The sequence below is a fragment of the Pipistrellus hanaki genome (genome assembly GCF_964339955.1).
Source record: "Pipistrellus hanaki genome assembly, chromosome: 13".
In the NCBI taxonomy this organism is placed as follows: Eukaryota; Metazoa; Chordata; class Mammalia; order Chiroptera; family Vespertilionidae; genus Pipistrellus; species Pipistrellus hanaki.
The window spans coordinates 20,764,037-20,778,757 of record NC_140515.1 but is presented as its reverse complement, the minus strand read 5'-3'; the positions used below and the strand labels follow the sequence as shown (position 1 = coordinate 20,778,757).

Genomic DNA, 14,721 nt, shown 5'->3' with positions numbered 1-14,721 from the left:
CAGCCTTTCAGACCTGCCTCAGCCTAGGAAGGAGCCTAACTCTGCATGGCTGGGGTTTCCCAAATGTGCCCCACAACACCCAAAACCAAGCCTGTCATGAAGAATGAAGGCTTTGTGTGGTTTCTCAAGAGCACACTTAAGGCCTACACTCAACCCTTCCAGGAATCCTATGCTCAAAATCATGCATTTCCATGATACTGAGCAAGAAACAAAGGAGCCTTAAAAAAAATCCTATTGGGAAAAGCATGGGGATATATGTGGGGGGGGGGGGGGGGGGCGGGGAGGATCTAAGAGACAGAAAGATAAACCTAGTTCGCTATGCCTGACAGGATGCCTCTGGCAGCCTTGGCTCTGCAGTGATGCAGGACCGTTTCAGAGGGGCTGGCCCTGTAGGGGGCTCAGCAAGTCTGGAACCCTGGGCAAATGTGTAATACATGAAGTTACACTACAAATTAACACATAATGCTATCATTTATGGTTCCAGGCTTCCTGGCTACCAAGTCCTGGAAATCACCAGAAGAGGTGAAGGTCAAGATAGGATGTGGCTCTCGCGCACCCCCACCCTCCATGGCGGGGCAAGTGTCTCCTTAGCCACTGACTGACCTGAGACCTTTGGATCATGTGTGCATCGTAGCTGGACCCGTGGTACTTGGCCGTAATATCTGGGCTGTAGCAAGCATCACAAGTGCATGGTATGTTCGAGCTCAGGGGCTGTTTCCTAGGTCTATAAACCTGTGGGAGAAAGCTACAATGGTTAGGTGCAGGAGGGGAGGGTGCAGGCGCACGGGGAAGGAGCTAGGAGAAATTAAAGAAGGAGGCTCATCTTGACTTTCTGTGGCCAAGTGGGTGAACACCCCAGTGTAGAAGATGCACAGCCCCAAACAAGAGGTCTGATGGAAGCGGCCCCCGAGCCCCGGGGCCAGCACTAGCAAGGCATGCCGCTCTGTGGAATGACCCCCATGACTGGCAGTGCCTGGGACCCTCACTCTGCAGGAGAAGGTGCCCAGGCATGGTGGTGGTCCCTCTCTTTCGGCAAGGCAGCCCCATGAGAAATGACCTCTGGTTCAGGGCCAAAGGATGCCTTTTCCTTCCCGAGGAGGAAGGCTTGGCCCAATTGTGAGGAGAAGGGACAGAAGCCTTTGAGCTTCCCTTCCATTCACCTTGCACCTTGTGCTCAGCCCAGATCAGCCTAGCAGGCAGCGGGCCAGTCCTGGGGGCCGACATCAATGTGGACACACTCCATGTGGCAGCCACCTTGTGAGACCACAGAGCATTGAGCCATAAGTTGCTAGGTTTCATAATGAAGCTAGGATCTGAGTGAACATTTGAACCATTGCTTCCAAAAGCTCCCGAGTTATACAGAGAGGAGAAACAATGCCTGAAGAGTTCAGGGATGACTTTGCAACATGCTTCAGGTGCAGTTATTTCCATTGAAGCCACTTCCAGAAGACCATCCAGAAAGCAAACAATTTTTTTTTTTTTTTGCACAAATTAGGACTTTGTCCCTCCTTCCTTTTCCCTCAGAAGAAGTACAGTGGCCTAGTGAGGCGGAAAATCAGGGTAATGAGGTAAACAGGTGATAAAAAAAAATATTAGACTAAATACTGGTCTGGGAGGACTCCAAGCATAGCCTGGTGGTGCCAGGGGCTGGGAGATGTCCCTCGGCCAAAAGGTCCAGGAGGAAACGGTTAAAGAGCCAAGGCTGGAAGTGTGGTGAGAAAGAAATCTAAAGAACTGGATGAGGGAAGTTATTTATAGGCCCAGAGAGTGAGCAAGACAGAAGATAACGGGTCCAATGGGAGAGAATGCGCCCAGAATTTAATTAGTAGTTCCTAGGATTTAGTCAGAAGTCACACAAAGTCCACTGGAAGGAAGAGAGCTGAGAGCTATTTCTGGGGAGATGAGGCTAACACAAAAGAAAGGAAAACAGCGCCGGTTGCAAACCACACAAGGCCAGGCACATGCAGCCCACACGGAGAAGCAGTAAGATGGTGTTCCAGTGAAAACTCAGGTCATTTTGCTCCTACCTGCTTTCAGCTGCTTGCGCCTGCAGGATGGACATGGGAAAATGAGGAGCTGCTAAACCCACAGGAAGCACCCAGCGGCTCAAACCCAGCAAAACACACCTGACGGGCAGGAGACCCCACCTGCTGCTTTAGCTGGTGCACCAGTCGGTCTTTCTCCCGCTTGAGGGCCATCACTTCATCCTGCGTCTTTTTCTTTTTGGAGGCAGACAGTTCCAGCAGGGCGATGTTTGCATCTTTCTCACTGATTGCCGCAAGCAGCGCTTCCTGTCTGGTAAGATAAAAATTATTGTGATGATTTGTATAAAGTGGGGGAAATCACCATTTGCCATGTATAACCAAAAAGAGCCACGGAGTATTGTCTCAATGAGAAGGAATTATGGATAATGCTTAAGACAAACTAATTCCTTGACTCACAGAATAGACAAAGTTGTGCAGGTCAGAATCCCTGAGACCCGTACACTGTATCCTCTAAGAGAGGTGACTTTCAATGGCTTCGCAGCTATAACAGCATATAAGAAATGGAGGGAGTCCATATGAACATTTGCTTTTAAAACACCTTCATCCATCTACCCATTTACCCATCAAGTCATTCATCAATATGCCTGTCCATCTTTCCTTCCATCCATCCATCTCTCCATCCATCCATCCATCCATCCATCCATCCATCCATCCATTAGCCAGGTAATGTTCTAAGCCAACCAAACAAACTGGGCAGCAAGTTCAGTATCAATTATATTTTCCTGTATGCTTTCTTTTTGAAGGCAGGCAGAGATATTTACTAGGGTTCCCTTCCCATTTTCAATGCAATTAGTGAGGTTTTCTTGTTATTCCACCAAAAATCATTTCTTCCTCAGTATTCCATATCTCAGTAATCACAGCACCATCTACCAGATAGCCCAAGCCCCAAACCTAAAGTCGTCCTTGATTTCTTTCCTTCCTTCTCTACCCAGAGCCAATCAACAACCTCATACATTCCTTATCTAAACTAATCTACTGGTAGGAAATGTTTCCCAACCACCAGCATCTATTCACATTGCTCATTCACCAGTCTCCCTGGTATGGACGGAGGCCAAATAATCTTTAAAAACATTCTAAGTCCGGGTTCCATCACCCGGTTGCATGAAAAATCCATTGCATCACTCATTAGACTTCACATCCAGAGCCTTTACTGATGCCTGCAACTCGTTACACCAACTGGCCCTAACCACCTTTGTGAGGTCATCTTTTTCCATTTCTCCCTCCTCAATCATTAGGCTCCAGCACATTTTGTTCCTGAACTCTTTTCTAGTCCTTGAAAATGTTACACTTGTTCTCACCTCATAAGCTTTGTCTTGCCATTGCCTCTGGCTGGAATGGCCTCACCTCGCAGCTCCCTATCCCTCAGGTTTCAGCTCCAATGTATCCGCTTCAGACAAGCCATTTCCCGCTGCTCTCCTTGGCAGTGTCTCTCCACCTGACACCTTGTGCCCAAGCCGCTGGCCGTCTACATTAGCCTGGCATTTTTTGTTTTGTTTCATACAACTCTTCACTAAATGAAAGGATCTTAGATATTGATGATTTTTCTCTGCTTGACACTCCATGAAAGGGGAAGCTTCTTGGTCTTAGGCACCCTAGTTCTCCAGCTTCTGGCAGAGCACATAGTAGGTGTCTAAAATGTTTGCTCAAGCAATAGAGAAGTTCACTTTATACTTCTCAAAAACATTGACAACAACATGTACAACTCTTTTCATGTAAAAATAATGACAATGAGTTGACTCCTGACTACTCTCTGGTCACTGCTTATTCAGAAAAGTGTTAAAAGTTGACTCCTCTAATTTTAACAGTCCAATTTTATTGCAACAACTATTGCAGATTTTAATCTGGAATTTTCTGGGACCATTATTAACTAGGAAATGGTTCCTCTGGTTGGTTTTATTTAGTTCTCCTTTCCACTGAGGGAAGTCTTGTCGCAGCCATTGTGTCACAATCCCTTTCCCTTCCTCTTTGTAAAAAAAAAAAAAATCAATAAAATATATTTAAAAAAAAAAAAAGAAATGTCAGGAGATATCTCCACTTTCCAGAAGAAAACCAGTGCAGGCTGGACTATGAATAGCAGCATTAATATCTAGCTTTACACAGCCAGTCTCTTTCTGGGTAGCATCCTAAGACAACAGACATGCTTATTGCTAATGGCCAATGCATATTTATACATAACTCCAAGCTGAAGAGTCTGCATGGACTTCAAATCTCTACTCCAACTTAGCTACAACACACTCAAGGTGATTGCAATATTTTACCACACTCTGCCCCAAATGAAAATGTTCAAGTGAAATTTTTCAATGGAAAAAAACCTTTAAAATCATTGGGAAAATTGGGAGTTGATAGCAAATCATGCTACATCCCTATAACTCACTCTTTACAACTACAAACAGCCATGTACAATGTTGATGAAAAATAACTTAATATGTGAAAACAGTTATGTTTGTTGAGAGACAATTCTCCATGAGTCTCCTATTTTTGCACACTCTTCATGAGCATAGGCACTATCTTCTTTTCTCACATTTTTTAAAGGATGTTTGTATAATAAATAACCTTAAAAGATAGATGTGGTATATCTTTTAGGATCAAAGACTAGCCATGCTTACAGCCCTGTATAATAGTGTCTCCTTCCAGCATAAAGGCAGGCATGTTGCTGCCCATTATAAAAGAATTGGGCTCCCTAAGATCAGGATTGCCCTCCTTTAATGCAACCCACTGCAGGTGTAGCTATTCATCTGGCCCATCTGCCTTGCCTTCATGGAACTTGGGGACTGGAGAATTGACATAAATATGCTAATGTTGCTGTCTTCACCTTGAGCAATAAAGTCCTTTTTCTCTGACCTAAAAGTCTCTGGTTTGCTGCCTGCATCCATGATACTGAACCAGGCTGACCTGTTAGCATACCATAGGGAAAACCTCAGACCCTTCACAGTTCTTGACATGCAAATATCTACAGAATAAGATCCCAAAACATAAAATTCTATTCCCAGGACAAACAAAAACAGGAAGAAAATGCTAACAGTCATTTTCTCCTAGTGGTAAAATGAATAGGCTATTTTTAATTTTTTTCTGTATGCACCTTTTTGCATAGTTCTTCCCTTCCACAAAGTCTAAAAAATTGTAAATGAAACTTACAAACTTTCAGTCACCAAGTAAACTACAGGAACATGCTTCAAATACTTGGCAGATGTAAAATTTGCTCATTTTAAAATCAAAGCATTTATGTTTTCTTTGCCCTCTGGCTCTATATGCACAGGTGAGTGCCTACACACATCCTCTCATACATTTCATACACGTCCGGTACAGTCCACATCATTCCCACTGGACAGCTGCAACAATCTTCTAGGCAGGCTCCCTATGCCCACCTCTATATTCCTAGTCCGATGGCCCCTTTTAACCCATTTTTCTCTTTCAGGTCAAAATTCAGAATCATATAATTTTAATAAGTTAAAAGTCATCATTAACCTAAAGAATGAGCCTTCTAAACTCCATTTGCCCTATAATCCCATAATTTAGTATTTTCAGAATTTAACATATATTTCCCCTGTTATAATACTATCAAAAGTTCCAATACATTAATTTCTAATATCAAATTTTTATTGATCATATAAAAACATATCAATTCCTAACTCTTTACAGATGTTATTACTAAATATAGCCCCAAATCTAGCCACATTGAAATCATTTTTATAAAAGTATATTTAAAAACACTCATCAATATTAATATAAATATAAAATAATCAATTTTGTCCTTCATAATCTTTTCCTCAGTGTCCTTTTTACTTTGTTTTATTTTGTCTGCTTTTATAAGTAACAAGTCTACTTAGATTGATAGAACTCTGTATAAAATTAGTGTAAGAAGGGTTACATCTATTTTGAAACCCTCATTTAAATATTGACCTTTATTAATGAAAAATTACCCTAAAATACCTTGATTGAACTCTACATTTAATAATTTTAGTCTATTTAAATCAAAGAGTAATTGCCAGAAGGTAATAAAAGTATATAGAACTAGACAAAGATGATAATTTCATACTTAGAATGAATTTATGATGCTTTTAAATCTATGTCTGGCCATTGCCTATTTCTACAGAAATGCCAGGTAGAGCAAACTCTTAGTTCTAGGGTGTCAGAATCAACATACTGTATTAATTTTTAAGCAATAAGCTTTATAAAATGAATTTTTAAAAACTATCAAGATGATGCATTTTAACTAATAATTTAGATCACTGAGAGCTAACTCTGCAGCTATGGACTTTCATTAGCTCTGCTTTAAAACTCAGGGTGTTTTTTTGTTTGTTTGTTTGTTTTTTTTTAGGTTGAGGATTTCTGAAGATCATATTCTATACCTTTACAATTCCCATAAGCCTCTTAGCTGATACATACTTAGAGCATCTAATAATGAAGACTTTACTGAAAAAAAACACTGAGGTCTATTTTGAGAAAATAGCAAACACTGGAATAAATTAAGAACTATCAAGATGATGCATTTTAACTAATAATTTAGATCACTGAGAGCTAACTCTGCAGCTATGGACTTTCATTAGCTCTGCTTTAAAACTCAGGGTGTTTTTTTGTTTGTTTGTTTGTTTGTTTTTAGGTTGAGGATTTCTGAAGATCATATTCTATACCTTTACAATTCCCATAAGCCTCTTAGCTGATACATACTTAGAGCATCTAATAATGAAGACTTTACTGAAAAAAAACACTGAGGTCTATTTTGAGAAAATAGCAAACACTGGAATAAACTAAGAAACGTAAATCGAATCTTCCTGCTTTTCCTTTTTCCAACAGGGATTGTGATCCAGCCTTTCCCATATTGGGAAAATAAAAGAGGTGCTGTGTCAAAAGACATGAGGGACAGGGCACTTGGATATAAACTGGAAACACAAAGAAAAATCCTCATTCTTTTCCCCAGCAGGTGAATCACCTTCTAGATCCAAGGCCAGATGGACATCACTTCAGAAATTGTTACTGTCGCGTTGACCTGAAGAAAGTGTCCCGTGAGCCTGAAATCGCGTTCAGCACTTAATCTGCCCTCTTTGCTTATTCACAGACAATGCAGAGAGAACATACATACTCATCTTTAGAGTTAGTGAGGTTTAGGATATGCCAAAGGCTTGCCACCTTATCCTTAGAAACTGCAATGTTCCAGTGCACAACTACTGAGGTGATCTGTCTATGCCCCAAAAGGCAGCTTAAAATATAAAAAGGGAGCCCCAAAACGCTAGGAAGGAAGATAAGATAATGCAAAGAGAAATAAATCTATAACAGCCTGCTGAATGCCAAGCTAAGAAAGCGGACCATGGACAGCATTTTATCAAAGTGCAGCCTAAACAAATGTCAAGGGGAATAATTTCTTTAACAAATATGGGCAACAATGGAGTGAAACAGGGGGCAATTCTGTGCCCTTGCGTGCATTTAGTCAGGGCTAACAATGGATAAAAATATGTGCATGGACACATTTAATAACCCTAAACTGTCATTCAGTTTGTAGGAGGTAGTCAAGATATAGCTAATAAAACACCAAAAAAAAAAAAAAATGGTTTTAGCCACCCTGGGAAAAAAATCCTCTATGGAATAAAACAAAAGAGGGCTGAAAGGCGGCTCCCCTAAGATAAATGCTTTCTTTTGAGTGTTGGCTGTGGTTAACCTTCTCAAAGAGAACTCCAGAATCCGGATGGTAATACATGGCTACTTCACTTATCACAGTCAATTTAAAAGGGAGCTTTATAAACATTTCTATTTCACTCCCTGTTGCTGTCTTTCTATTAATGATGACTTGGGCGGGGGGAGCATCTAAAATTAATTTTCTAAGTTGTAAATGAGGCAGGCTAATTAGGAAGTTATAAATTGGTTGGGGGGAGAGACATTAGCACATTTTTTTTTTCTGGTGGGATTTTGTTTTAGTTAGCAGACCCATCTTTAGGAACACATTCAATTACAAAAGCAGATGCTTAAAAAAATGCACTCCATTAAGAAATGTTTGGATAATGACATACGAGAGAGAACCTACATTATGTATGGTGCTCAGCCCACAGTCATGTTCTAATCATACTGTGGGGGGAAAAAAAATTCCGCTCAATCAACTTTGCCAGTTAATTACTGTTTTCTTTCCCTCATGACCCTGAATCTTCAAGCATAAGTTCAGTAGGAGGTGACTTAAGACAGCCGGTGACGAAAGATCCTGTTCAAAACAGCCTAGGCCTCACCCCTGGGGTGAGGGTATGTGAAGGTTCGCTGCGATCAACCCTGGAGAAAGATGCTCATTTGCCTACAGTTTCAAAGCGGCATTTCCACATGGCATCTTGAGAACGAAAAGGCTTTCGATATCAATTCATATCAACACTCCCCACCATGCCGAAGGGGGGGAGGGGGCATGCAGAAAGCGAAGCCGCTCACCTAAGGTGGGGCCCACAGGGGAGATGCGGTGGAACAATCAGGAGTCTGAGCAAGGACAAAGAACAGACCAGACTTGTAAAGGCCAGGCTTTGGCAGCCCAGACTTCTTAATGCGGTTTGCTCTCTGTCGCCCACCTAAAACTGACCTCAAGAAATAGTTTACTCCAATTACGCAGAACTTTGTCTTTGAAATCTAATAGCACATGACTGGAATTTCCTCACACGGGGGCCAGAGAGTCCTGTGGACGCTCTTTGCTCCATGCACTAGCCCCAGCAAGACTCAGGGAGGCAGCTAGCCCACCCTAGGGTTCCTCTCAGTGCAACTGGAACCAGAAGCTGGGAAAGGCCTTCAGGGCACTAAGGTGCAAATGCTAGTGCTGGTGAGAGTGAGGCCCAGAGGGAAAGGCCCCAGGTGGGAGGAGGGTAAGTGCCAGGAAGAGCTACTGCTCCATCCTGAAGTGCTCTCTCCATTCCTATCCCTTAGGGGAATTGATGGAGAGGCAATGAGAGATGAAGGGACCACTGTCCAGGTCCTGGCAGAGGACATGTGCAAGGTAATACTGTTACTGTGTGCCTGATCACCAAAACACTTAATTTTAAAAATAGAGGAAGACAAAATACTTCTGTTGATTATGTTAGCCTATATGATTTCTGCTTAACTTAACTACACAAATAAAATATCATTCAAGACCTAGACAGTTTGTCTTAATGGATAGAGCATCAGCTTTTGGACTAAAGGCTCCTGAGTTCAAATCTGGCCAAGGGCACATGCTCAGGTTGTGGGCTTGATCCCCAGTCTGGGGCATGCAGGAGGCAGCTGATCAATGATTCTCTTTTGTCATTGATGTGTGTGTTTTTTAAATCTCTCTCTCCCTCTCCCTTTCTCTCTGAAATCAATAAAGAAATATATATATATATATATATATATATATATATATATATATATATATATATATATATATAATAAAAGCAAATACATAACATGCCAATTAGACTGGATGTCCTTCCAGGTTACCTTCCAGATGAAGCAGGGGCTTCCAAGGGAAGCCCAAGTCCTATGTGCCAGAGGGAAGCTGGTGCAGGCAGTCGGCCGAAGGAAGGCCTACTCTTGCATGAGTTTGTACATCAGGCCCCTAGTACATATATATGTATCATTCAAGTCCTTCCTTAAGAGAAAAAGGTCCTTGTTTAGTGTTTCAGCATTAGAGTTGAATATACCTAGGTTTGAATCTCTACCGGACTCCCCTCTGTAAATGTAAATGTGCTAGTGGGTCTCTAAATTTAAAGACAGACTCTCAGAGAAGCCTATGAAGTTGGTTTCTGTGAAGCTGCACATTTGACTTTCATGAGCTGATGTCTGTTATGCAAACAAACTTAAAGAAGAAAACAGAATTGCGTGTGAAGAAGAATCTGTCTATCATAAAAGCATCCCCTACCAGCCAGGTCCAGCTTGGTCAATAGCTGTTCAACATGATTCCATCCCAAACTGCTAGGGAAGACCACTGGCAGAAGTGGGCAAGGCATGATTTCATGCAATATGGGAAATGGAAACATGTCCTAAAAGGTGACCCTGTAAAAATCAAGGTCAAGTGCAAAATCTAACCAAAATCAAACAACTTCAAAACAAAAATTCGTCCATTATAAAAAAAACTTTTTAAAAAAGTTGGTGAATTTGGAAGGCAGGGAGGGCAAGTGAAATGAAGGGGCTCTGTGATCCATCAGCAAACCTGGCTGCGGGGTGTGCTGTGGTGATGCACATTCATTCTTGTTAATTCCTGCTCCGTGATAGAAGGCTTCCCTGTTGACCAGTGAACTGCCAAGGTAGCTGTCTATGTAAAACACACCCAGCAGCCAGACTGCCGGGGAGGGTTATTGATGATTGATAATAAGAAACCAAGCACATCTGGGCTTCACTAGGAACCGGAGCTTTGCCCAGCATTCCCCCAACTAAACCTACTGGCCATGGATAATCAGTTAGTGTCAGACTTGCCACATCACATTAAATTTTTCATTGGAAATGAACAACTGTCAGAGAATAGGTCACTGACTTCAAGGTTTAGCTCCAAGCCATTTGATCAATTATTTTTTTTTCTTATTGGTGAGATGAACGTGCATGTATGCATGTGTGTGTTTAAGATTCCAAAAGAGAGTATATTTTAATTTTCTCTCTAGTATAGATTGAGGCGACTAAGATTCGCTTGTAAGTCTCTGCACAGAACAGCAAATTGCCCTCCTGTATCTTGAACTAAAAATTGCCCCTCTTAATTTGACATTTTTGTGCTAAATCAAACCTCCCTATGTTTATGTTTACATGAAATAGAATATTGCCATCGGCTAAATTATAATGAAAAACACAAGAGATTGTCATGTCATTGCTGCAAGAGGGATACGAGCAGAAGGGGGCACATTCCAGAATTTCGTTAACACAACATTTGAAGAAAATCAAATTAGGGTTCTGTGAAGCAGATCTTTGCTGAGAGAAATAAAAAAAAATTGAGTTCGTTGGAAGCAGCTCCTCTGAGCGAGTTCCTGCGAAGCAGGCTTCTAGGAGGGGTAGGACGGCTCGACACTGCTAACCAGATTTCCATGGACCTGACGCTGTTCTTCCTGGCTGTGCCTGCCACAGAACTGAACCACAATTCCAGGAAACCAACAGGAGTCTCCCTTTGGGATGCTGATGGCTTTCTGAGCACCCTGGGCCATGCAATTCTTCACCTCAGTGTCTAAGTGACTTTGAGAAGTCTAGCCTTTAGGTCTGCCATCTCGTGGCCATTGCAATAAATACCACCATTTGCTATTTTCCCCAAAATACTTACACCTCCATAATCTATATTCTAAAAAGTTGCCACAAAGGGTGCTTAGTAAACAAATGAACTTTAGCCACAGGAGGGCTCCACAAGGCAGAGGGAGCAAGGGTATTTCACATTCCAATCGCCTTTCTGCTCTAATTTTTCATTCCTGATGAAAGCCTTGATTCAAATGATCATTTGTCAAATTACTAAATAATCATTTGGTACAGGGTTGGGCCTGCTAAGAAATCGGATATGAGGTAATAGGCATGTTTTAGGTGCCTTTTTTTTTTTTTTGAAATGGACATATAGCTGTTTCCAAATGAGTGAGTCTCTGCATCTCTGTACTTGCCATAGACTTGCTAAGTGAATATTCAGAATAAAACAGATTATAAATGCAAAGGGGCTTATTGCCTGAAAATTAGGAGGGTATGTTTTCCTGGCAGTAATTTAAAGTCCAAATGACAGAGTTCAAACATATTATACATACATCAACCTTCTGGAGACAAGAAGTAAGAACAAATTTGTCACAGATCTGTGTTAGAAAGAAATTGCTAAAATGCCCCAGGAAAACACACTGAGCCTGCCCAATGCGCACTCAGCACTGCTTGTTGAATGTCAACTGCTCGTGGCCATCTACTCAGAAAGGCTTCCCAAATGTACCATAACCCTTACACCAGCAGGAGGTGCAAGAGCAGATTTAATGACCCTAAATTAATTTCAGTATAGAACTATACACTTTATCGTATTGTATTGCTAAGCAACTGATTAAAAATTATATATATATATATATATATATATATATATATATATATATATGAAAAAAATCAGCTAGTGAATCCAGAAATAACAAGGTATATCTGTTAATTACCTGAAATTTCTGGATACATTAAGACAGTACATGGGACACTACCAGCATGTTCCTTCTCAGAGGGTGAGGGAATGTGAAACCAGACAGCGGATGCAGAATGAAAGAGTCTGGTAAACTACCTGAACACACTCCACATCTGGAAAGAATCGTGGGGGAACCAACCAGAGACACAATGGTATAGAAAGCAGGCTCAGATTTACAGTATGGGTGGCCTTGTGACTCATGGAAGCGAAGAAATTTCCACTCTGGGGGGAGCAGTGGCTAGAGCATTTCTGGAGTGAAATTAGGAAGTCCAACCTGAACCAACTGAACTGTGCGTGTTCCTTTGGGTGGCTGTTCACTGGCCATAGAAGCAAATCAACCAGATGAGCAGAGCCCAGATCTCCAATGCCTTCAACACACATTTACTAAGCACCCACTGTATGTCTGGTCCCAGGGACAAAAGCACAAACCAGACAGGCACCACTCCTGTTTCTGCGGAGCTTATAACGCAAAGGACTCCAGAGATTCTCCAAGGTCATGAGCTGGCTGATCCTACAATGATGCCCTCCCCCTCCGCCCGCTCCCATCACTACCATCACACACACACACACTAAAAAAGAGAAAAAAAGAAATACCCTTCTATTTCCATCAGGAACACATATCAGATCATCAGCAGTAGCATGTAAAGAAGATACTCGTGAATCTCATTTACCAATCCAAAGTCTTGGCCTACGAATCCACACAGCATTTTCACTGATATGTATCAGATCCTGGGATAACTGATTCAAAAGCTCCCTCCCATGCCGTCCTCTTCCTTCTGAATGTCTAGTGTAAGCCAGCTGCAATCCAGAAGCTCAAACACCAATAAATACATAGAAACACGAGACCTCATATTCAAAGTGGTTAGGCTGAATGATAAGTGCACTTTTTGTGTGGATCAGAAGCAATAGAATGTCAATGATTTCATACAGTTTAACCTTCCATAATAATAGCAACTTTACTGGTTTCTTTGTTTCTTTATGATATATGCCTATAGATAATTTTAATTATTTATCATTTCTATGGGTAAAGATTTAAAAAGTTGAGTTAATTTCCTCTCCACAATACCCAACTATTATCCCCCACGTACCCAAGACTAATCACTCCAGGCAATTAACACAGGAGAGAGCCTGCTGCACAGATCACAGGGGAAGGAGGGGTCCTAGCAGCCCAGGATGGTAACAGGGGCCCCCAGACCTGGAAAACCACTTAGTGAGACGCTTTCTAGTGACCAGACTCCAACCTGACACTGATTACCACTCCCCAAGATACTGGCCTGTTGACTGATTGCTTTGAGATCAGATCATTGATCTCCCAGGACAGCCTTGAGGCTGCCCAGTCCCTCTGAGCAGTAATGGAGCCCCTTCCTTTAGATTTGAACTTCAAGTCACCACACATAAGGCAGAAGTCAAAGCAGAATGGGGCTGCAAAATTTTTAAAGGGTTTCCCCCCCCCCCCCCGCCCCCTGAAGTCTCACTGATGAGAGGCTCAATAAAAAAAGCATTCTTGAGGACAGCAACACACTCGTGGAGCCGTCGAATGTCAACCAGCGTCTTAATATCCCCCCGATATCTGAAGAGATTTTACTCTGGGTAATACTGTGCTAGGTGCTATGAGGGATTATAAACTTTTCTGGTAAGGAAAGCAAATGCAAAGGAAAACTTTAATCACAAAACAAAGATAAACAATTGTTGATTAATGACTCCATTGTTAGAAGGGAGGATAAACAATTATTAATAGTTATCACTTTGTTTGTTATAGGCATATGTGAGGCCTGAGCAGAGCACATTGTTTCATTTAGTCCTCTCAAATTATCCCCCAAGGAGACAGCTGTTATTATTCCGATTGTGAAACTGAGTGAACTGATGCTGTGAGATTTAAGCAGTTTGAACAGTCGCATTGCTTTTAAATGGTGGGACAGGAATTTGGACCCAAATCTGTGTGAACTGGTCAGTTCACAAACATGCTTGGTTGGAGGAAGGAAACGACATCAGTTTGGTCTGGGATGACAGGGCTGGGTGTCTCAGAGGACAGAAGAGATGGCTGGGTGTGAGGGAGGGCTGGACTGGCCGGTTGTGGAAGGGCAAGAGAGACTTCCTGGTGGGGATAAGTGTCTAAGGAGAAACCAAGAAGATTCAGTCATTTAAAATTATTCCTTATTTTCTATCCCTATTTTCAGCTGCATAGCTTCCATGGATTAGATAAGAGACAGTGTCCAAATTAAGTAATTCCTAAGTGCCAACCCAAGGACTGATACTAGCTTGTGCTGAAGTCTTCATGCACACATACACACGTACTTACACACACACACACACACACACACACACACACACATTCATTTACACATTCATTCACATACATGAAAGCATAGATAAATATTGTAGGAATAAGACTGCCAACAGCCTTTCTAGGTAACAGGGATTGAATAGCCTTATGTAACTTAATAGCTTAATTAAGTTGTCAAGCTTTATGTTGTTTTCATAAATATTTTTTGTATTATTGGCCCATTATATCCAAAGTCTAGAAAGCACACATTTGATTGCCAAATATTATTATACTTGGGGTGTGTCTGAGGGACACCTGCGCATTCCCTT

General features: G+C 41.7%; 1 protein-coding gene across 19 annotated transcripts in view; it reads right to left on the bottom strand.

The window, feature by feature from the left end:
* ERC2 (ELKS/RAB6-interacting/CAST family member 2) overlaps window positions 1-14,721 on the bottom strand; it is an 877,102-nt gene that overhangs the window by 215,660 nt on the left and 646,721 nt on the right. For 12 of the 19 annotated variants that reach the window (XR_014796702.1, XR_014796703.1, XR_014796704.1 and 9 more), the window contains 2 exons: window positions 2,148-2,295; window positions 604-732 (listed from right to left, as the gene is read on the bottom strand). Coding sequence is in view for 16 of the 19 variants with exons in the window: in XM_084903097.1 (XP_084759223.1) it covers window positions 604-732; window positions 2,148-2,295 (277 nt within the window). In the remaining 3 variants the exon portion in view is untranslated. Of the gene's footprint in view, window positions 1-603; window positions 733-2,126; window positions 2,296-14,721 lie in introns of all 19 variants that reach the window. The other 7 variants (XM_084903112.1, XM_084903098.1, XM_084903099.1 and 4 more) reach the window with 2 other exon arrangements.